The sequence below is a fragment of the Vulpes vulpes genome, chromosome 10 (assembly GCF_048418805.1).
Source record: "Vulpes vulpes isolate BD-2025 chromosome 10, VulVul3, whole genome shotgun sequence".
Classification (NCBI taxonomy): Eukaryota; Metazoa; Chordata; class Mammalia; order Carnivora; family Canidae; genus Vulpes; species Vulpes vulpes.
Window position 1 is genome coordinate 90760734 of NC_132789.1, and position 24507 is coordinate 90785240.

The 24507-nt window shown below is 38.2% G+C and overlaps 1 protein-coding gene across 16 annotated transcripts in view; it reads left to right on the forward strand.

Moving 5' to 3' along the window:
* Positions 1-23338, forward strand: part of GUCY1A1 (guanylate cyclase 1 soluble subunit alpha 1) — a 62095-nt gene extending 38757 nt beyond the window's left edge. For all 16 annotated transcript variants that reach the window (XM_072724900.1, XM_072724903.1, XM_072724907.1 and 13 more), the window contains 6 exons: positions 1510-1568; positions 2972-3681; positions 5047-5532; positions 9201-9344; positions 12748-12902; positions 21499-23338. In XM_072724900.1, coding sequence (XP_072581001.1) covers positions 1510-1568; positions 2972-3681; positions 5047-5532; positions 9201-9344; positions 12748-12902; positions 21499-21700 — 1756 coding nt within the window. In that variant the 3' untranslated portion in view covers positions 21701-23338. The remainder of the gene's footprint in view (positions 1-1509; positions 1569-2971; positions 3682-5046; positions 5533-9200; positions 9345-12747; positions 12903-21498) is intronic.
* Positions 23339-24507: the final 1169 nt, after the last annotated feature.

The following is a 24507-nucleotide window of genomic DNA, read 5'->3' on the forward strand; positions in this document are numbered from 1 at the left end:
AAAAGATAAAGATAGGAGACTTATTTTTAATTGTATTATGTGCTGTTTGTTATTTTTTCTTTTTAAAATAACATCTTTAATTAAAGTTTTTGCAAAGGTAAAATATTAAACTTAAAATGGGTCTTAGTACATCAAATACGAAACTCTCTAATTGTATTCCAAGATGGTCTTTAAAACATCATATCCTGTATATCACAGAAGAGCAACCTTGATCTGCAATTGTACAGAATGAATTTTACAAACATAATATATATATTTACACCCTTACACATAACAGTATGTACAACAGCAGTTGACAGTAGTAGTATTATGTGCTGTTTGGATGAAGTTTTGTTCACATCTCATATCATGGGTGCAAAAAATTGGCAGAACTGGGTTCTCTGAGCAGAAATTCTCTCATTCTTTAGGAAAAAAAATAGAAAAGAAAACAGAAATTGCTTAAAAATTAAGCAAATCTGAAGATGATTAATATAAAGTAATATATAACAAGAGGTATGGGGATATCTAGATTCAAACTCGATATAAAATTATGTAGTGATCCTCAACCAATTTAGATAAGAAAGTATTTCTACGTAGCATTTTGTACAATTATAAGCAGCATGCCTTTATGTGATAAAATAGTGGACTGAGCAGTTTTCCTTCTTAAAAATACTTACTTTGAAACTTCTCTATATGTATTGTGTTTTACTGAAATTTGTTTAAAATTTAGATTTTTGCCTGTTTGTAAAATTGGTTTATCTAATGGCAAACTGACCTACAAATAGAAGCTTAGGTGTCTTCACGTGGATTAGTGATTTGGCCAGTTTGGTCATAAGAAGTCGTCACTATCCGAAACCATCAAAAAACAATTAGGCAAATGTAAATCAATAAATGAGTCATCCAGTCGAAATTACTAAGACTTTTCATTAATCAAAATGTATGCTATTATATTATCAACTTCTGTTCTGTAAAAACCAATGCAGTGTGATTGAATAAAGAATAGATTTCTTTAGTTACTAATTTTTATAAACATAGGTCAATGTAATAGTGCCTGAGAGTTAAATATATAGAGCCTTAAACTCAGAAGCAAGATATACTACATATTTGCTTTAGGAAAGAAGATAATGAAACTTAAAAAGTGAAATCCATCAGTATGTAAAATTTTCTTCTTGATTGTGTTATCAGAAAAATCCGGGGCAGATTTCTTCCCATCCCCCTAGTTGGCCATTTCATACTTCTGGTTCTCTGCCAGTGTAAACCTCTATATTACTAGCCTAGGAAAAGTTAACTGAAAAGGTAAATATGCTTCAAAAAATGATGAAACACTCCAAATCAGGTATGTTTTGAGGTTTTCCAACATTGTTTTGGGTTGCATGTGTCCTTGTTCCTCTCCTGTAAACTTGATAAATCAAGATTTGCCTCCACAGAAAAGGTAGTTCAAATTATTTTGTCATCATGTCTATATGTTCTGATCTGAAGTTGTAGCATTCATTTGTCAGTTTATAATTTAAGATGTTGACATGTTTTCAGGAAATCTTTGGAAAGAGAAGACTTGGAAAAAATAATTACAGACCAAGCAATTGCAGCAGGTAATAGAATTGTTTTAAGAATATCTAATTAGGGAGTAATTATATTTGCAGAACTAATATTTTACCTGTAAACTAATACTTTCTACTAATAGAAAAGTAAAAATTAATTTTCTACTAATAGAACAGTAAATATTTTCTACTAATAGAAAATAGCAGAACTAATAGAACTAATATTTTCAGTAGAACTAATCTTTTCTCCTAAAATATTCATATTTATTTTTTGGTGACTTCCAGTGAAGTATTCAGCATTATGTATTGTGTTAACATAAAGAATAATTCTTTTCATGCTGTGTATTTTTGTTTGACCGAAAACATTTCCTCTTCTTTATAATGTTTATTTGCTGACACATAGATAAGGCTGCATGGGAAGCTGACTCATAGACATTTACATGCTTTGGTCTTGAACGTAACTAATTATTCCTCATTTATGCATGAAAAATTTTATTCAACAATGTAAAATAAAGAATTTTTTTAAAGATTGGTAACAATCCTGGGAAAAAGGACTAACAGTGTTCTCATATTAATAATTTGAGAGAGGCAAGTGGATGGGTAACTTTGTCGTACTGTCCTTTTCAAAGTTGGAGGACATGGCCCAATAGGTTAAATCTTTCTAAAAGTACACAGTATTAAGAATTTAATGATGATGATGATGGCGATGGCTGACATGCTGAGCCTTTCCTTGGAGCCAGGCACTGTTCTAAATATAGTCTCTACACATCACCACAGTGCTATGAAAACGGCACTCTTGTTTTTCCAAATTACAAATGAGGAAAAAAGAAATGATACACAGAATTTAAAGAATAAAGGAGATTAGGGAAAGAGAAGTTACAGGAAGTAAATATATTCCAAGCAAATATTCATTTAGGTAACATTAAACAACAAGAATGCTGTGTTGCTTTAAAAAAAATTAAAAATCGCTTTATACCAACTCTAGAGAAAAATGACAAAATGGAGTTTAATGACCAGTGACTTTAAATTCATTCCTGTCTGATATTCCTACTGATGGAGGACCTCCAAGTGAGACAGTACTCCTTTATCAAGATGTACTGGTTTGTCCTTAGCAGAATGATGGGAGAGCTTTTTTCTGAAATTAACTTGATTCTGTAATACTGATTGTTCTTTTGTAAGAAGAATCTCCTAAGGAAGATTAAAAATCGTGTGCTATGCTTAATGTATCATTCTTTCGTGATTAAGTGATTGGGAATTTTTATTTGGGGTTACAAGAATTGTATGAACTAGTCTGTGTAGATAATTTGAACATAGATGGTCTGTTGTAGTTGGAACTCTTGTTACCAGACGTAAAGGGAACTAAATCATCAACTCAGTGTTAAAAATAGTAGTAACAGTACAGCCCTCCAGGACGATGTATTTGATATTGCGGAAAATGTATTATTTGCTTTCAGGAGTTCCAGTGGAAATCGTCAAAGAATCTCTCGGTGAAGAACTTTTTAAAATATGTTATGAGGAAGATGAACATATCTTGGGTGTGGTTGGAGGAACCCTCAAAGATTTTTTAAATAGCTTCAGCACCCTTTTGAAACAGAGCAGCCACTGCCAAGAAGCAGAAAAGAGAGGCCGGTTTGAAGATGCTTCCATTCTGTGCCTGGATAAAGATCATGATTTCTTAAATGTTTACTATTTTTTCCCTAAGAGAATCACGTCCCTGATTCTTCCCGGCATCATTAAGGCAGCTGCTCACATATTGTACGAAACCGAAGTGGAAGTGTCACTACTGCCCCCCTGCTTCCGAAATGATTGCAGCGAGTTCGTCAATCAACCCTATTTGTTGTACTCCCTGCATGTCAAAAGCACCAAACCATCCCTGTCCCCAGGCAAACCCCAGTCCTCGCTGGTGATTCCGGCTTCCCTCTTCTGTAAGACTTTTCCTTTTCATTTCATGTTTGACAAAGACATGACGATTCTGCAGTTTGGCAATGGCATTCGAAGGCTGATGAACAGGAGAGACTTTCAAGGAAAGCCTCATTTTGAAGAGTACTTTGAAGTTCTGACTCCGAAGATCAACCAAACGTTTAGTGGAATCATGACTATGCTGAACATGCAGTTTGTTGTCCGAGTGAGGAGATGGGACAACTCTGTGAAGAAATCTTCCAGGGTAAGGAAAATGTCATGGCACTTTGAACAGGAAATAAATAAATCATTTCTTGGTTAAGGACTAGAAATGAAAAGGTAAAAAATACATGCATCTCTGAGACATTTGATAAAACATGTTTAAAACAGGTCTGACATCATTTTAAGGCGAAAATCAATTTAAAGCAAAATCCTTTCTGCATTCATATGCTTGCTTACTTGATTCATTACTTCCCAAATATTTACTGAATGCGATCTACCTTTTAAAATTCTTTCAGGGCATTTTTATAAATGGAGCTAGGTAAATATTTATATAAAAATATGTTTTCAGTCATCATCAAATAGCTGGCAGTTGGGAGTAACAAGAGGCATTATCTTGCAACAAACATACAAAAACTACTTGTTTCTTATAGGAGACCACTAGATGGATTTTTAAATCAATATATTTAGTAAACATGGAAAATCAGTAACTTTTTTAACTGTTAGAGAATGTTGGGGAGTGGGGCTGTTCTCATGGTAGAGAATCTGGGTAATCGTTTAGTCCAAGGAAAGAGTTTGCAAAATCATAGTTGATCGTATGAGCAAAGCTAACGTTGAAGCTTATGATGCATATAACTTTGAAACATGCATGATTCCAGGAGATTTGCAGTTTGTTCCCACAGTTTTACCACTTTTTACCATAAAAGCAGTGGAGCTAAAGGTTCAAAATAGGTAATATGGAAAGATGTTCATTACAGCCAAAAAATAAAAAAACAGTGAGATACATTTTTCCGTGTGAAACAAAACAAAATGCTACTTGCAACTCCCCCTTTTTCACTAAACAACACGTTTTGGGCATTCTTGCATGTCATGAGGTATAGGTTGATTTCCCTTTTACAATGACTGCATAGAATCCTAATGTTTGGTTGTCCTCTATTTCGCCAGTCCCCTGTTGAAGGACATTTGGGTTGATTTCTACTCTTTGCTGCAGGGAACACAGATACACATATTTGCTCACACTCGTTCAGTAAAGCAGGATGATCACCTACCGCCCCACGTCTCTTGAGGCATCCTTGGCACGATCCTTTACACTGCCTGCTACTATTGAAAGAATACAATAGCAGAAGCATCAGCGTTCCCCTTAGTGAGAAAGCCTTGAAGCAAAGATTTTTTGCATTGTTTACTGAAAATCGTGATCTCTATGTAGAGTTACTCCTATCTATCCGCTCTTCAAAGGTCCACGTGCATCTTAGAATGCACAAGGAATTCAAACCACAAGAAAGCGTCCTCTTCCTTTTCAGCAAGTAGGAAAAAAATAGAGTTTAAATATAAAGGGATTGTCACTGTCTGTCTTTCTGTTTGTCTCAAAAAGGTATCAGAAACTTACAGTTGATTTGACTTTGCTTCACAGGTCATGGACCTCAAAGGCCAAATGATCTACATTGTTGAATCCAGCGCAATCTTGTTCTTGGGGTCACCCTGTGTGGACAGATTAGAAGATTTTACGGGACGAGGGCTCTACCTCTCAGATATCCCGATTCACAATGCACTGAGGGATGTAGTCTTGATAGGGGAACAGGCCAGAGCGCAAGACGGCCTGAAGAAGAGGCTGGGCAAGCTGAAGGCCACCCTTGAGCAAGCCCACCAAGCCCTGGAAGAGGAGAAGAAGAAGACGGTGGATCTCCTGTGCTCCATATTTCCCTCCGAGGTTGCCCAGCAGCTGTGGCAAGGGCAGGTTGTGCAAGCCAAGAAGTTCAGTAATGTCACCATGCTTTTCTCAGACATCGTGGGGTTCACTGCCATCTGCTCACAGTGCTCGCCGCTGCAGGTCATCACCATGCTCAATGCACTCTACACTCGCTTTGACCAGCAGTGTGGGGAGCTGGATGTCTACAAGGTAGGGGAGAGGAGAGCAAGGCCCATTTTACAGGCAAAAGTTGCTGGGAAAAAGCATCATCACTAGGACCTGAGTTACAATGCCGATGAAAGGCTTTCTCTGCAAGCCGCATCCTGGGAGCAGGCATTGTGCATTAATCATGTGGGTGTTCTCTAGCCAGAAATAGCTCTGAATCTGCTCAGAAAGAGAGATAATCATTCTATGAGAGGACTGCCCCATTGTCTTCTCAAAGAATAAGCCTATAATGCGGGGATGCTAGCCTGAGTGGAGGATAGGGTGTAGGACCCATGAACGGGTTCAATTTAAAAGTCAGTGAACAGGACCCTTGGCTGTGGCAACCGAGTTGAATTATTAATCATGAGATAATTTTAAATATGACCTGCGTGGGGTAAAGTTATCCTTTGTAAAAGTAAAAGTACAGAAGAAACATGGTGTTATACAAACTGTCTTCAAATAGGTTAACTCAATGCAGAAGTAACGTGATACTTTGCATGCTGATTAAGACGAAAAAAACACTGACTTAAGGCAGTATTGAAGAAAGGCCAAGGACAGAGACATCTGTGCAAAGAGAGACCTGTCTTCAAATCTTGTTCTCTACTTGGCTTTGGAAGCTGAGAAAGTGAAATAGCCTTTCTCATTTCTAAAACAGAGAAAGTAATATCCACCTACAGAGTTTATATGCACGAATAACATACATTATGTCCCATAAGCTTCATGAACATGACTGTTCCAAAGATTATGGCAAATAATATCTGTTATTCAAGATACCGCAGGATGTATTGAGTGCCTACCATGTACCAAGCATCATTCCAGGCACGAGGAGGCACAGTAATTATCCCTAACATGTACTAGCCTTATTTTAATGTAATTTTATTAGCCATGAGAGAACAATGAGGTGGTTTTGTGTTCTGTGTTCCTAGAATTAAAACTTTTTTTTTTTTTTACTAACTTAAAGTCTTTTGCATTATTTCAGCCATTGGCATTAAGAATAGGGCACCCTTCTCATTTATGTGGCTTGAATCACCTTTTAGTTTGCCATGTGCAATCTGGCATTTTAAAGTTTCACTCAACATGAAATAAATACCTTATTGAGGAGGAAACAAATATTTTTTATGGGAATACATAAGCTTCTGCTTTGTTCCAATCTAGATTCTAGAAATAAAACCTTCCTTTAAAAAATTTCCAGCAGGAAATTCCAGACAGAGTCATAATTCCCTTGGGAAAAAAAAGAGATCCATGTATACTTACTGATAAAATAATTGGCTTCGGTTAGGTTAAGCTTGATGGCCTCTTGTGGAATTTATTATATTTATTAGTAGATAGTTTCTATCTTGACACTGTCTCCTCTCAGAATTGTAAGAAGAAAGGCTCGGTCTCCCTTGCTGCTGCTGTCACTGCTAACAGGGGCAGTAGCCCTCTTCTACAAATTTCAACTTGTTGAAACTAAAACAATTCAGTTTTTCCAATCAAGTATTCAGAATCCGTGCTGTTTACCACGTGGATAGTAGCCAGAGAGTTCCATGGTTAATCCAACCACAACCCAAGCTAGCTAGTGAATCATCTGCTCTGTCTGTATTTCCACCTTCCCTTCCCTTCTGATTTTGCATGAAAATACCTGGAGACAAATCAAGAAGCTTCTTAACCATGAGATAAATGTAAGATATACGGATTGTGAAATCATAAGCTCGCCTGTGAGTGTGGTGGCTTCCAAGAAACAGTCTAGCTGTTGTTTTCCCCAGGACCTGTTTGTACCAGGACTTTATTTAACTTCATTTTCTTGTTGTCTTTAGTCTTTGGTTCATTTTGCAATTCATTCAGTCTTCATTTTTTGATTGTTTTAGCAGATATTTACTGTCATCCAGGATTGGCCAGCATGAGCGAAAAGATCTCATGTCTGGGGAGAGAAGGGCGGGCTGACCAATGCCAGATTTCCATATGACATGGTGAATGCTCGATTCTGAACACATGCCCACGAGGTGCTATGACAGCATAGAGAATAGTCATCTAACACCAAGTAGGAGTGAGGCATCACTTCTGATTCAGTAACACTTATTGGGTACCTGAGACATGTTAGCCATTATTTTAGGTACTTCGTATATCGCTGGGGAAAGTCTTATAGAGAGGCACTGCTGCCTGGTTCGCTCCTTAGCAAATATATTGGGCACTGGCAACTTAGGAGTTAATAAAACAGACAAACTGAGATGGCTAACATTTTACTGGGGGAAAGAGGGAAAATGAACAAATGAGCAAGTATATAGTATTCCAGTTGGTGTGATATTCCGGATAGAGCTAAACAGGAGAAGTGCAGAGGATAAGGAGCGATTGCTATTTATAGAGGACAGTTGCGGCAGGCATTTCTCATGTGGTGATGTTTTAGGAAAGGAGGGACATACCAAGTGGCTGTCTGTAGGAGATTGTTCCAGGCAAAGGAATAGCAAAGTGGGAACATGTTTCGTATATTTGAAGGATAACAGGAGGCCAGTGGCACTGGGACAAGGTGAGCAAGAGAGAGGATGAAGAAATAAAATCTGAGATTAGCAGAAAGGTCAGAATTTGAGGGGCATTGCAAGAGTTTCAAATTTTATTCTGAGGGAAATGGAGAATCACTGAAGGTTTGTCTGCCTTTCTTTTTTCCTTTCTCATCTCCATCCCTCCAGACTAGAAAGTTTGGGCAAGAGGAGTGATATGATTTAATACTTTACAGTAAAGATTTAGTGGAGAAGAGAAATGCAGTGGTTACGATTTGGTGGATGATTTGTGGATTTAAATTAACCAGTAGCTTTGTCATCAGCATCACAGACGGATAAAAATCCCCTGTTACAACAACAGTAATGACAATGATGACACTTGGAATTTATAGAACAGCTTGATTTTCAACAGGCTTCCAATAGGACCATTGTTTGACATCTTCATTTCTGTCCTTTATTATTGATAATCATGTAGACCCACTTATAGTTTCTCTGAGAATCCTCAAATCCTTTTGAAAAACTATGTCTTAGTTTTGTATCACACATTCTTATAAATCCGTATGACATTGATTGACCAGTGACTGTTCAAAACACTGTATGCAGGCAGCCCGGGTGGCTCAGCGGTTTAGCGCCGCCTTCAGCCCAGGGTGTGATCCTGGAGACCCAGGATCGAGTCCCACGTCAGGCTCCCTGCATGGAGCCTGCTTCTCCCTCTGCCTGTGTCTCTGCCCCTCTCTTTCTCTGTCTCTCTCATGAATAAATAAATAAAATCCTAAAAAAAAAAAAACACTGTATGCTAAGAGGATATAACATCGGCAGGTGATTCCAAAAGCTTTAAGCAATTTGTTATAAACACAAAATATCATTTGCATTACATCATTTGCCTCTACAGAGCCATTTAGATGATGGGAGAAGGAAAAAAAAAAAGGTAAAATGATGTGTTGAGTCAGCAGCAAGTCTGGGAGTAGAAGCCACTCCCTGATGTTGTGCTCACAGAATCACACTGCCATCCAGAGCAGATGCCTGAGGCAAGGCTCCCAAACTTTATGACGTTCCTAAAAGGGAAAGCCATTTCTGAGAGTATCTGATTGACTCTGATTTGCCACAGGGCCCAAACACTGAGACTTCTGCTATATGATGTGTACTATAATTTTTTTCCGAACTTGTATTTGTAATATGGAAAATATCTATTATGTGTAGGTGGAGACCATTGGTGATGCATATTGTGTGGCTGGGGGATTGCACAAAGAAAGTGACACCCATGCCGTCCAGATAGCACTGATGGCCCTCAAGATGATGGAGCTCTCTGATGAAGTCATGTCTCCCCATGGAGAACCTATCAAGGTGAGGCAGACCGTGTATTGTCCAGCAAATGTCATGGGAAGAGAGCAAATGCTTATTAATTAGTTATCCAAAGAATAGAGCATCAGTCGGGGTTTAGTTGCGGGGAGCAAAATCTGTAAGTTACTGAGGCTGGGAGAAATTTTTGGTAGAGTATCCAGTGGCTTACAGAATCGCTTAGAGGACAAATCATCTATAAGTGAAACCTTCAAAGAAGGGCTCCACTGGGTGTTATGCTAAATGTTGGCAAATTGAACTCCAATTAAAAAAAGGGGGGGGGCTCCCAAAGCTGTTGAGAGTCATTGCTTTTTCCAAGATCAAGAAGCTGGTTCTGGAACTCTATCACCCCAGCTGCAGTCGGCAAACTTCTGTGTTCAGAAACCTGCTGCCTCTGTTATTGGCACTTCTTATAATTTGAATCAGGTTCGTGGAAATCCTGCATCGTGACCCTCACAAAGTCAGGGACTGGAAACTAGGCCCTCTGCTAAGCATGCCATAGGACACCCAAAGGCTTCCACAGTTGTGCTTGCACTTGGAAGCAGCAGAAGTGCGGTGCCGGCAAAAATCCCGGCTTCCAGATCGCTTGCGAGCGTATCTGATTCACCAAACCAGAATGCATCTGGAAAATGCAAGCGAGTTTGGAAAATGTAATTTTTAGTTTTCCAACCCCTGCAGTGGATGTCATGACACTATAATGAAAATTGACTGCTAATCCAACCCAGCATTTTCCAAAGCACATAACACTCTAACATTTCTAGATTATCTCAGAATAATGTCTTACTGCAGCCGAGAAGATAAAATTACCATGCCAGGCATTAGTTTACTAGAATACAAGAAGATCACCTTGACTCGTCCTACACATAGTGAATCTGCTGCTTCATTTTTATAGGACAGTCCTCTATTGATGATTTTCAGAAATGGGACTTTGAAGTCCTAGAGAATCCTATCTGGCATACTCTAAAATCATAGAAAAAAGAAAAAAAATGTAAAATACAAAACTATACTACTCAGAAGTGTAGGCTTGGCTCTCTTCGTAATGGAAGCCATATGTTGAGCCCAGTCTTTTCCTCCTTACCCTGCTACCCGATGGAATGGAATCAGAGTGAAAGAATAAAAATTATTTCCCCCCGCCAAACTCTACATGTTTTTCCAACATGCCATATGTATAAATCATCTACCACTGCTGATTTCCTTACTGACATCTACCCACTTCGGCTTAGAAAGCTGCAGGTGGAGTATTGATAGAAACCAGAGGGCCGAATGTGGCAGGGAGCGTAAGTGCAAAGTGAATTTGGAATCAGATTCCTGTTACTCAAAAAAAAAAAAATTTTTTTTAAAAAAAGATTCCTATTACTCTCCTTCCTCTTCCCAGGATGTCCTTGGCGAGACATGTGCTGTGTCAAAAGGGGTCCCCAAAGGGAAGACTCCCCCAGCAGGTTTCCACTCAGGACTCATTGTGCATCTTAAACTTTGGATCATTGTCTTGTGAATTGGAAATGAAATTTGTGAATTTGCATCTGAATTTGAAAAATTCCCTGAAAAGAAAGCTGTGGCTGTTGAGAGCGAAATTCAGAACCCGAGAAGGGGGCGGAGGGAGGGAGAGCAGCATGGGAGGAACCAAGGGGCATTTTCATTGTCTGGGCTGTTTGGATTGAGTGATTAACTGATGATTGATTATGAAATAGAGAAAAGTTTTATGATAAGTTTATCATGGACAAAGCTAAAATAACTAAGTATAGAGAGAGAACCTGGTTTAACCAGAAGAGGGCCCAAAAGGAGCAGAAACTTTCTGATGTAAATTATGTGCTAAAACTGTGTTTGATATTTAGACACAGAAGATAGCTTTTTGTTCATACTGATTGGTTGGTACATGGGCAAAACTGTATTGTCCTAAAGAAGAAAATACCAGATGTAACAGGTATCTAAGCTTTGCTGATTAAAATGAAATTGTGACAAAGAAGGGACTCTAAAACTAATCCAATCCTGTGTTTTATAGATGAAGAAAGAACGAGCGGGACATAAAGAGACTCACAGAGAGTCAGACTGTCCATTGTTAGTAGAGTTTGGTTGGGGATGCAGGGCTCCTGATTCTTACTCGCGTGTTTTTGTTTGTGCAGAATTCATCATGATTTGACATCTTACAAGCAAATGATTCCAAAACGTTGTTAGCAAATATTTAAAATTAGTTGTAAAAGTAGGCAAAACTAGAGTCTTCTGAATTGTGAAAAACATTAAATCGTTGAGTACTTGGCCTTTGTTTAAAATGCATATATCTAATGAAACTTTTTTTTTAATGGTCCACTGAACAGAGGACATGAAAAGAATGCACGCGATGTCCGATCGTCATATAAAATATCCCCGCTTTAACTTACTGTATTGTAGTGGCAATTTAAGAATTTGGGCATCCCATAAGAACAGCAAGAATTCAGACCTTATAGAAGATGCCTGTTTAAAATATTGTTTTAATTGTTCTCCAAATCAATGACAATCTTCAGAATTCCCTTTTTTTTTTTAATCCTCAGAATTCCTAAACTTTCACCCCAGCATATCAGAGGCTGCACCTTATATCTAGATGTGGCCCAGCTCTGGTTTTTCCATACATCCAGGAGTGTTTAACAAAAGTATATTATGGGGATCCCTGGGTGGCCCAGCGGTTGAGCACCTGCCTTCTGCCCAGGACGTAATCCTGGGGTCCCAGGATTGAGTCCCACGTTGGGCTCCCTGCAGGAGCCTGCTTCTCCCTCTGCCTGTGTCTCTGCCTCTCTTTCTGTGTGTGTCTCTCATGAATAAATAAATAAAATCTTTACAAATTTAAAACAAAAAGTGTATTACGTAATGACAAAAGTCATCACGATGTAACTCTAAGCAGCTCCATCTCTGCTTCCTCTGTCACCGTCCGCTTAAACCTTACAATTCCTTTCTCCTTTCACGTTAGTCATTGAGCAGTGACAAAGTGTTTGCCGTAGATCTTTTTATTCTGTATATTCTAAGAACTGGCTTCCCTCACCCCTGCCTGACAGTGCATTGGGAAACCCCACCTGGGGGCCAGGAATTTCCGTCTGCCTGACTTGATGGACAGAGCAGGTCCACGTCCACAGCCATCCACCCTTTGTCGTGTCCCCCTGGTGACCATGCGAGGTGTGCCCAGAAGGCAGTGCCCCGAAGGGGGCTGAAACCAAGATGCTCTGTTTTCCAGGCCCAAATGCATGCAGAGTGGAGAGGAGCTGAGGGGGGACTGATCTTGCATTAGGAATTTTCAGCCGGATGCGAGTGAAGGGAGGTTGGCAGGAGGTTTTGCAGAGGAGGGGAACGAAGGGCAAAAGCATTTAAAGGGCGTCTGTATAGTCCTGCTGAGCAGGAAGCGTTTTATCCCTGACGGGGACCTTGTGTCACCTTTGGCTTCCAGATGAGGATTGGACTGCATTCCGGGTCCGTGTTTGCTGGAGTCGTTGGCGTTAAAATGCCTCGCTACTGTCTTTTTGGAAACAATGTCACCTTGGCCAACAAATTCGAGTCCTGCAGCGTACCACGGAAGATTAACGTCAGCCCAACGACGTACAGGTACGGTTTGCATTGAATGCCTGAAATCTATTACTTTTGTTTAATCTGTAGTTGGCATTTTCTCCCATGGATTTTTCCTCCCTAACAGTCTCTGGCTTTACCAAGAAGAAAGCAAGAACTTCATGACCCTCGCCTTTTTCAACATGACTCTGCTTCATAAGAACAGCTCTCCGGGGACACTTGGGGTCCCAGCGTGATCCCTGACATGTCCTGTCTTCCCCCACGCTGATTCTTGTCAAAGCACCTATAATGCTCTCCTGCTTCGATGGCTCTTCTGACAGCAGTACAGTCCAGGCACTAGTCACCCGGACTTGGTACGGTCCCCACGGGCTACAGGGCCCGGTCCCCAGGATGCCCTTACCTCAGATGCCAGACAGGAATACATTGGATCTCATTTTAAGAATCCAATTATAATGGAAACTCTTGAATGACAAAAGGTTTTCCAGATATGTGGGGTAGCTCACTTACCAAGCTAACTATCCCCGGCAGGTTGTCTTTCCTATGCTCCAAGACCAGTGTTTTATAGCATCTTCTTTCCCCTTGAAGCTCCACAACCTCTCCTTTCCAGCCCTGAGTCTAAATTGATAACCTCACTTCATGTTTCACAGAAGAAGAATAAAAAAAAAAAAAATGCAACCAGATAAGCACTACACCACCTTCCGGGGGCAGATCCCATCAGCCTAGCCACCCCAGGGCCCTTGTCTTAGGCACTTATTCCGTGGCAAAGCCCCAGATGCCCCGCTCCCCTTCCAGGCGGTCCCTCCAGGTTTGCTCGGAGGGCTGCTGCTTCTTGCTTTCTCAAAAACTTGTCTCCTGAAAATACTTGCTTGCTCTCTGCGATTAATTTCTTTAGTGGAACGATTACTCCCATCAAAATACAGACATATCTTTTACTATCAAACCTCTTAAAATAGGATCGTCCTTGTTGCCAAGTGTATCTCAGCTACCCCCTGTGTTCATGTTCCTTTTTCCAGCAAAGCTCCTTGCAGAAGTTGCTTATGCTGACCGTCTCTACCTTTTTTTTTTTTTTCTTTAACCTCCAGTTGGCTATTTGACTCACACCAATCGACATGTGTCCTTTGCAGTCCACCGAAATGGTTCTTATTAGGGTTATCGGTGTCTCTTGCTAAACTCATGGGTCAGTTTTCTCATCTTCCTCAACATTTCGATGGCAACTGAGTAGCTTGAGCACGCCCTCCTTGGAGCATTTTATTCCTTACATGTTTGTGGCACCCCCCTAACCTGCTTTTCTCATTACCCCAGGGCTTCACCTTCTTAGTTCTTGTGTTGTTGTTCTTTCCCTATCAAACTTTCCAAGTGCCCAGAACTCTGTCCCTATGGTCTTCTGAGTCTGAACTCACTTTTTTTTAATCTCTAGCCCATCCCACAATTCTCCTCTGAGCTAACGACCCATGTATCCTGTTCTGTATTTTTACTCAGATGACTAATTGACAAATTAAAATTAACGTGATCGTCTTAGAACAAGTGATTTCCCACATGCCGCAGCTTGAGGAAATCCAGTCCCCCCCAAACTTAACTTCATCAATCTCCTTGAAATGGCACCACCGTCTACCGAGTGACTTAGACTATAAACCTCAGAATGATCATTGCTTTCTCCCTTCACAGCTTACCACATCCACCTACAAATTATATCCCGAATACATCTTTTTTTACTTCCTTCAGTGTTACACCCCAAGGCAAGCCTCCTACCTCTGTCCCACCTGAGCCAACCCAGGATCACCCTCACCCTTCTGCTTGCTGTCTTGCGCACCTCCTCCCCACAGTCCATCCACCACACAGTAGCCAGATTGTCTCTCTAAAGTATGAATCCGGGGTTTCTGATGGCTCAGGTGATTTAGCATCCACCTTCCGCTCAGGTCATGATCCCAGGGTCCTGGGATGGAGCCCCTCATCACGCTCCCTGCTCAACGGAGAACCTGCTTCTCCCTCTGCTTGTCACTTCCCCTGCTTGTTTTCTCTCTCTCTCTCTCTCTCTCTCTCTCTCTCTCTGTCTCAAGTAAATAAATAAAGTCTTTAAAAAAATAAAGTATGGATCTGATCTCATCACTCCTACATTAAAACCCCTCCAATGGCTTCCCAATACAGCCAGAACAAAATTTAAATACGTTACCACAGACTAAAATGTCCTCTTTGATCCATGTCCTGCCAGCCTGTGTCACTATATTTTCTTCCACTTTCTCCTTCACTCACTGACACTCCGCCACCTTGGACTTACTTTTTTTCATTTGACTTGCTAAACCCATTCTTGGATCAAGGATATTGGCTCTTCTTCTGCTTTCCACTTCTTTCCTGGATCATCCTACGTCTTCCTCTTTCTCATAATTAGACCTTAAGTCAAGTGTCACCTCTTCAAAGAGAAACTGTTAGCCGCCATAGCTAGAGGAACAACAACTGTCACCTCTCACACCTCACATTATTTTATTTTTTCATCTTCTTAGCTTGTACCCATGTCTGAAATGGTGTTTTCTTTATGTGTTTATTGCCTGCCTCCCCTTGTAGAGTGTCAGCCTCCTGTGGTATATACATTTTATATCCTCAGTTCCCAGATCAGTGCCCAGAACACAGTAAGAAAGCTGTAAGTGTTTATTGGTTGACAGTCCACTCTGATATAAAAATGAGTCACGATAGCATGAGAATTGGAAAAGTCCTCGGTGACTCTTAATAGGCCTAGAGTCTTCTTAGATGCACCAGGGAGGGATAAGAACTCACATCCTTAGAGGATATGATTCTCTTCTCTGGAGGATTTGAGAGCAATGATCCTGTGATAACAGAAGAGTGGTTCTTGTAAAGTGTTCAATGTATACGCATGGGCACTTTGAGGAATCCTTGGGTGTATGTCTATCCTTAAAACCACACTTTTGCATCAAAAAAGTGCATTTTCTGTTTCTTCTATTTTGTTTTTAACCAGTATAACACAAAACTCTTTCAAAATCTTCCTTTGAGGCAGCCTGGGTGGCTAACCCTAAAGCACCACCTTCAGCCCAGGGCATCATCCTGGAGTCCCAGGATCAGGATCGAGTCCCACGTCAGGCTCCCCTGTATGGAGCCTACTTCTCCCTCTGCCTGTGTCTCTGCTTCTCTCTCCGTATCTCTCATGAATAAATAAATAAAATCTTAAAAAAAAAAACCACCAAAATCTTCCTTTGTTTCACATCTCGAAGTCTGGTTGCCTTGAATCTTAATAGAAGACATTGATAACAGCTACTCATTTTACTCTCAAAATGTAATTGATGATCTCAATCGTGCAGAATTGCAGAAAGCTGAGACGAGACTAAATATTGTCCAAATCTTCCAACAGAGGATTGTAACACTTTAATACAGATTTTCAGCAACAGGAGAAGGCTCATAGCTTTAATCCTTAGAGTTGACATAGTGGCAATGCTATGAGACATACACATACAGGATTTTACACCATACAATAGTGTCACCATTTTTAATAAATTATCTTTTGATTATAATAGTTCTATATGCTCGTTGATCGATGTTGAAGATCAGTGCTCTGGCTAAATTTATTTCAATCTTTTGTAGACAAATATGGTATGTTTTCTTTTTCCTTTTTCAATTTACTTACCTCTTACTCTCATATAGGAAATATTTATGTCTTATCTAAAGGGCAAGTGGTAGTTAAAATACTTTATTTAGGCAAGAAATAAGCACTTAATATGAAATACATTTAACCACATTTTAAAATGCTTTCTTTTAAAAACTATTTTTTCCAAATGATAGGGAAATTTAAAGTAGAATAGATAATTTAATTTCAATCAAAAGTCCATGCTTTGTGAAATTTAATAATTGGGTTGTAAAATAAAGACATAATTTCAGCTCTATCAAAGTTTGGGACAAACAATAGACTCCATTAGACATTGTACAAATATAAAACTGAATTATTTCCTTGAAGAATTTTATTGCTAATACATTGAATTCTGGGGTGACATTTCTCAAAAAGTAAAATAACATCAATTGTAGCTTCCTTGATATATTTATGAAATATTTGTAAATTTAGGACACAGAATACATACCCAACATGCACAAAAAATCCTTAACTTTAGATATTACCTTTCACTTCCAATTTTAATCAGTAATTTAGTATGCTTCTATGTCATGACAGTTATACATTCCTTTATTCTCAGTGTCATGAGGAGTTTTATTTTGGGGGACAATTTTCTTCATTCTTGTTTGATTGTACTGAATTGCAGAAAGCTGAGACAAGACTAAATATTGTCCAAGTTTCAGGTCAGTGGATTAATAAGTCAAGTTTATGTGGTGATTCAGGGATCATTAAAGACAAAAATGGCAGGTGGGAGATAAAAATGGATTCTACGCAGAGTGGGTGGGGAAGTAGACCCAGGAACCCCTGGTTGCAAGAGAGATCTGAGAATCTAATAATAACAGAGAAGAAGGACTTGAATTTTATAAGGGGAAGGACAAAGAGAAGAAAGAGAATAGGAGAAAGATGACAGAAAATAGGAAAGTTGTTGCAGCAATCTGGGGAGAAAGCTGTCTGGTCGAGGGACAGTAAAGAAAATCCCCACCATGTGTGGACAGCTGCCCAAGACCATTGCTGCTTTTCTTGGGTCTTATCTCCTTCAGCCTCTCATCTAAATGGTTTTATTTTTGCAACCTGTTTTCCTTAAAGATTCCGATCTTTTGGGAGCACCTGGGTGGTGCATAAGTGTCTGACTCTTGCTTTCGGTTCAGGTTATGCTCTCCAGGTGGTGATCTCAAGGTCATGAGATTGAGCCCAGAGGTGGGCTCCTTACTCAGCACAGATCCTGCTTAAGATTCTCTTCTCCCTTTGCCCCTCCCCTCTGCTCGTGCTCTCTCTCTCTCTCTCTCACATTAAGTAAATAAATCTTTAAAAAAACATTCTGATCTTTCCTTAAAGATGATATCATGAACATTTCTAACTCCATGACACTCTAATTGTGTTTATCTGTAGGTTTCTTTAAAAAGCATAGAATTTGTATTCAGAAAGCATGCCGTACAGTCCTAAACATAGAGCTTTCCGGATGTGTCATCCTGAGTAAACCCCTTAATAAAATCAAATGGTATACTTTAAGGCCACTTCTAGGTACTGAATATTTTATATAAATTTAAATATAAGGTTATGATTGTAAATACCGTATTTAAATAGGAAATGTTGGGTTGATGTGAACAGAAAAAAGTCCTTAATTACCTATCATTTTATGTGTTGCCATTTATCAAACCTTTATTATTTTTATGCATTTTACAAATGCATTTTATAAATTAATTTAAATGATTAAAGAACATAAAAGAAAACATGACATCCATACGGCCAATACTAGTATTTAATAAATGTCAGTATTTTGTCATTTTTGTTTCAGATCCCTATTTTAAAAAACAAAAATGAAATATTCTAGTCCCCCCACCCCGTTGTCTGACATGCTGGACTCTGTGCCCCATAGGGTTTGTGGGGGCAGCTGACAACATACATTTCCTACAGACAGGCAGGCTCCCAAAGAGAGAGGCAGAAAGGCACTGAGAAGAGAAAAGCACGCTCAGCAGCTTCTCCCAAACTCACCAATAAGATTTGCTGCTTCGGTTTACCAGGAAAGAAAGTGGGCAGAAAGAGGCCAAGATTGTAACTCTCATTTAGGTTCCTCCAGGTGGTAAAACAAAACCAGAGAAAAATAGATTCTCATTCAACCTGTCCCTGTCCTTTCATGATTTGCCTTAAATCTGCTGAATATTATGTTTTTCAGATTTTTTTTTTATGAAATGTAAACCCAGTCCATTTATTTAAATTATTCCTGGGACGCCTGGGTGACTCAGCGGTTAAGCGTCTGCCTTAGGCCCAGGGCATGATCCTGGAGTCCCAGGATCAAGTCCCACGTTGGGCTCCCTGCATGGAGCCTGCTTCTCCCTCTGCCTGTGTCTCTCCCTCTCTCTCTCTATGTCTCTCATGAATAAATAAAATCCTTAAAAAAAAAGAAAACTATTCCTAACGCAGTGGTGTGCTGATAAACCAACATTGGGAGTAAGGTGGAGAATCTTTGATTTTTAGCATCTACCAGTTTCTGTGGTGCACATTCTCCCACCACAGTCGGTTTCAGGCTACAGATGGTTTTAATTGGCTCATAAAATTTCTGAATGTTTGGCTCTCATAAGCCAGTCAAAAGCCAGGTCTAGCATGTCACTATATGTGCATGTCATATAATATGTATTCTAGAGTATGAATAAGCATGTATCTCTATAATATACCTACAAATGGTATTCCCAGATCATAGGCTATATCCAGTTCAGCTTTACCTAAGCATCAATCAGATGTCCAAATTGGTCTTACCAACTTATATCCCACCAATAGTAGATGAAGGCTTCTGCTCCCTAAATGTTACCAATGCGCTGAGTGTTAACTAATAGCTAATTGATGCTTAACCAGTCATGTTTAATCTATTTATTTAATCTTTACAAGTGTCCTAAGGGACCTGAACTGTTATGACTCCATCTTAAAGGCCAGAAAACTGACATCCTTGCTGCTATTCCGACCTAGATCTCCCAGACTTTGAAGTTTATACTTTTAATACTATGGCATTCTGTAACTTTTCATTATATATTAACAAATGGTATGCTTTATAAATAAGAGGCTCTCAAATATTTACAGATCATGACTAAAGCATTATTTCATAAGTTATTTTGCAGATTACATATTTATTGATGAGTTTTTAAAAATTAGCTCATTGAATGCTCACCTGTTCTTTTCTACTGAACGCCTCCCATTTTTGAGACCTAGATTTCTATTCAGTTGGTTTCTTGAGTACATAGAAGGATGTCACGGTACCAAATCTAATGTGACGCCATCAGTCTATTACATTTAGACATGATATCACAAACTGAGGAGTAGGAGGCCATGATCTGGTTGGGCAGATACAATAAGTGGTTTTCTGTGGAACTTGGTTTAGGGCCCAGAACTGTCAACATTTTCCATTTTGAATGCATGTGCCTGAATAATAAGCTAGAAAGATGCCTATTAAGTATGCATTTGACAGAAAGCTAGGGAAGCAAATAGAAAGAGGAGCCAGTAACTTCATCAGTAGGATTGGAATTTAAAATGAATTTAACTCATATGTGGAATTTAAGATACAAAACAAACAAGCAAAGGGGAGAAAAAATAGAGAGACAGTCAAACCAAGACATAGACCCTTAATCATAGAGGACACACTGATGGTCACCAGAGGGGAGGTGGGTGGGGGATGAGTGAAACAGGTGATGGGGATTAAGGAGGGCCCCAGATGTTATATGGAAGTGTTGAATCACCATATTATCCGGAACCTAATATAACACTGTATGTTAACTAGCTGGGATATAAACAAAAACTTTTTTAAAAATCAAAAATAAACAAGCACAAAAAAAATGAGTTTACCATAATGGACAAGTAGTTAGTAGCAAATAGTAAAATATGGTAAACAGATAAATTTAGAAGAAATATTTCCAGTACCAGATAGTAAGAAAAGTGTCAATTTGTACAATTAAATCTTCTTTTACTCTTACCTACTTGGAATTCATAAAAATTCTATTGAGAGATTCAAATGTCATTCTCATTATTAATTATTTATTTCTATATCTATATCTATCTTATATAGAACTTTTCTTTCACAACTTCTTGCCCTTGATTACTTTTTCAAAATATTTACAAAATAAATGAATCAATAAATGGACAATGTCTTCTTTTTCAACTTAGGAAGCCTTATTCTATAACACTATGTTTATTCATGGGTTTGGGTTTTTTTTTTTTTTTGCTATAATTAGACTTTAAGATTATTTTCCATTTTTCCCACTACCGTGAATTTACTGTTATATGAGTTATTGATTATATCTATGATTACTTTTCCTAATATGAGTGAAATACATTATTTGGTAGAATTTTTTTGTTATTGTGAATTGATTTTTCATTGTTCTTCTGTGAAGATGCTTATTAAAATAATTAGGATCTTTCTGTCAATCACCCTGAAAATGGTTGGTTTATTACAGAGACGGTCTCCAGCTTTTGATGGTTCAACTTAATGATTTTTCAACTTTAAAATGGTGCAAAAACTATATGCATTTGGTAGAAACCATAGTTTGAATTTTGATCTTTCTTTGAATATTGATCTTTTCCCTGGCTAGTGATATGCCACATGACATTTCTGTTCCCAGTCAGGGGCTAAACAACAGATACATTTACAACCATTCTGTACCCATACAACCATTCTTTCACTTTAAATAAAACATTGAAGAAATCACATGAAATATTAAATATTTTATTATAAATGTGTTATAATAAAAATGTGTAGGCTGTGTGTTACAGGATTTTGCCAACTGCAGGCTACTGTAAGTGTTCTGAGCACATTAAGGCAGGCTAGGCCAACGTTCTGTAGGTTAGGTGTATTAAATGCATTTTCAACTTACAGTATGTTCAATTTATGATATGTTCAGCATATTAAGATGCAACCCCATCATAGGTCAAGGACGATCTGTACTCTCGGTAATATTCATTTAGTTGGGTTGTTTTGTCTTGTGTAGACAGTTATATCAGTATTAGATGTTAATATTAATGTTTTGATTTTAATCATTTCAGATTACTCAAAGACTGCCCTGGCTTTGTGTTTACCCCTCGTTCAAGGGAGGAACTTCCACCAAACTTCCCCAGTGAAATTCCTGGAATCTGTCATTTTCTGGAAGCTTATGAACCAGCAACAAATTCAAAACCATGGTTCCAGAAGAAAGATGTTGAAGATGGCAATGCCAATTTTTTAGGCAAAGCCTCAGGAATAGATTAACAAAATATGTATCTGATTATTAGTCTTTGGGTTTTGACTCCTATGAGCATGTGTGGAATCTCTGAAAGCACTTTAAGATTGAAATGACTAAGAGTAGTATTAAAATTTCAGGAACTAAGTCACGATCTACTTTTCTTCCACTTAACATGACAAAAATGTATTCACTTCAAGTCTTCAGAGGAAAAAAAAAAAAGGAAAGAAACATCAAATTAGGGGGATATTTCTCTTACTGTAACTATCACTTACTACCTGTACTCGAAATTCAATACATTGTACATATATCAGGTAATTGTAGTGACCTGACCTGTGCAACCTGATGGAGTAACCTGCAGTCTTGTGTCCTGGTGGAATGCCATGGTTGTCAAAGTGTATTTGTGATTGTGTTGCCTTAAAAAAAGCTTTCCAAATAGAAATGATAGTCTTTGATACCATAAGCTCTTTGCACCTTTCAGCTCTGCATTTTATTATATTTCTTCATTTAACTGGTGGCATATGTAATGAAATAGGTTGAGTATTTTTTTTCTGTTGCACTTTTCCTTTTTTAAGAAAATGAGCAATTATGGGTTAGATGCAATATGAATATAAAATAGTTCTTCTATAAATATCAAAAATTGTTTTATAAAAATATCTGCCATAACATGATGTGTCATATCAATAAATACTGCCTTTTGTTTGACATTTTTCTATTCTGCACTTTTAAAGGCTATTTTAATTCATATTAGCAATTTAATTCGTATTCATTTGTTTCTGTAGCATAACATTCGAGATAAAAGAGACTTCTAGCCTGTATTAAAATGCAATAACATCATTCTAATTTAATTAGAAGCAACATGAGAGTAAAGTAAGAGTCCAGGGGATATACCATAAAGCACGGAAATAAGACATTAAAACACACACAAACACACAGAAATTTGGATCTATTTCAGCAGACACCCTGCATTGTCTTGCTGAGCTGTACAAAGTTCCAATGAGAAAATCTAAGTTCAGAAGTGGGAAATGAGATTTGTTCTTTTCTCTAGTAGCTTATTTTTAAATATTTGTGTTGGACACTTTGGTGTGTATATATGTCCTAAGAATCATCAAGTTTTTTTTTGTCTAATTAAGTACACATCTGTGAATTTTTTTATTCTAGTTGAATTATCTCAATGATCTTTTTTAAAAAGAATGTTAATATCAGTGAAGAAAACGATGCTGTGATTTCATTATGGAAATTCTTAAACATTTTTCTGGAGCTGGAACTTTTATTTTTAATGATATTAGTCTAAGCTCTCTGAAGACCTAAATAACATACAGAGTTTGGTTTGGGATAAGGATCTGATTTTAAAAAGAGTTCAATTTCAAGGCAGGAGAAAGATGAACATTATAATTTTTAAATCAGTATTAGCAGAGCCATAGACACACTAGCCTGGTGATCTCAGGAATGAAAAGTCATTACTGATTGACCTCTAGTATCCGAAATTTACTACAACAGATACAACGACAATTTATTTACTAAATGATATCCCAACATCTTGAAGCACTGACTGAATCTTGTTAAATACCAATCCTATTATCGGAAAGTATTATAGGCCTTGGGAAAATAGAGTTATAGTCTCACAATTATATGAAATTAATAAAAGCATTTTAAAGAAAAATAAAGACTTCTATACATATTTCTTTCTAGAACTGAGCCCTTATTACAACAAAATGAAACGAATTAAAGGAAATTGGAAAGCATAAAATGAAATGTGTTTATCAAATTTTTAAACAGACCCCAACTGGGTACGAATTTGTGTTCCAAGTTTGTAAGTTAATTAAATGTTGGCAACTTGAACTCCAATAAAAAATATATATTAAAAATAAATAAATAAAATAAAATTCAAAGAATATTTTCTCTGTATACACACACACACACACCCAATGGAAGAAAATGTAAACAACGTGAGTTAAAGATCTACAGGAATTCCTTGTACTTTTCTTATAACTATTCCATAAGTTTGACAATTTATTTAAATAAAAAGTTACCAAAAATGTAATTTCGCAAAGAAATTAAATTTTCTGTGATAGATGCCCTGGGCCAGCCTACAAAGGGTCGCTAATTATGGAATACTTTATGGATCTTAAGTAAGATGAACATACATTTCCATGATAGAATATATTCAAAATTCACAGCATGGATGCTAAAAACAATTAAGGAGCCCTTTTTTTCTCTTATCCATGATGCAGGGTAGCAATTATGGAGACATTTTTATTTTTATTTTATTTTATTTATTTATTTATTTATTTTTTATGATAGTCACAGAGAGAGAGAGAGAGAGGCAGAGACACAGGCGGTGGGAGAAGCAGGCTCCATGCACCGGGAGCCTGATATGGGATTCGATCCCGGGTCTCCAGGATCGCGCCCTGGGCCAAAGGCAGGCGCCAAACCGCTGCGCCACCCAGGGATCCCTGGAGACATTTTTAAATCCAGACCACTGATAGTAGCCAGGGACAGAAACCCTAAAGGGTAAGATTTCAGGAAAAGTAAGGGATCAAATTAGCAGCTCTGAAGTTAGGAGTAGAATTAAGGATGATGGGTAGAATGGACAGAGGGTCTATGACGGATTTGGGGGCTGAGAGTTTTGAATATTGTTGCCAGTTTAACTATTCTAAGAAGTAATGTGGGTCCCAAGAGTGCTTCCCAATCAGCCTGTGTCTCTGAATTCCAGGAACTGTTCTTTTTGTTCTAGTCCTTTTTTTTTTTTTTTAAGATTTTATTTAATTTATTCATGAGAGACACACAGAGAGAGAGGCAGAGACACAGGCAGAGGGAGAAGCAGGCCCCATGC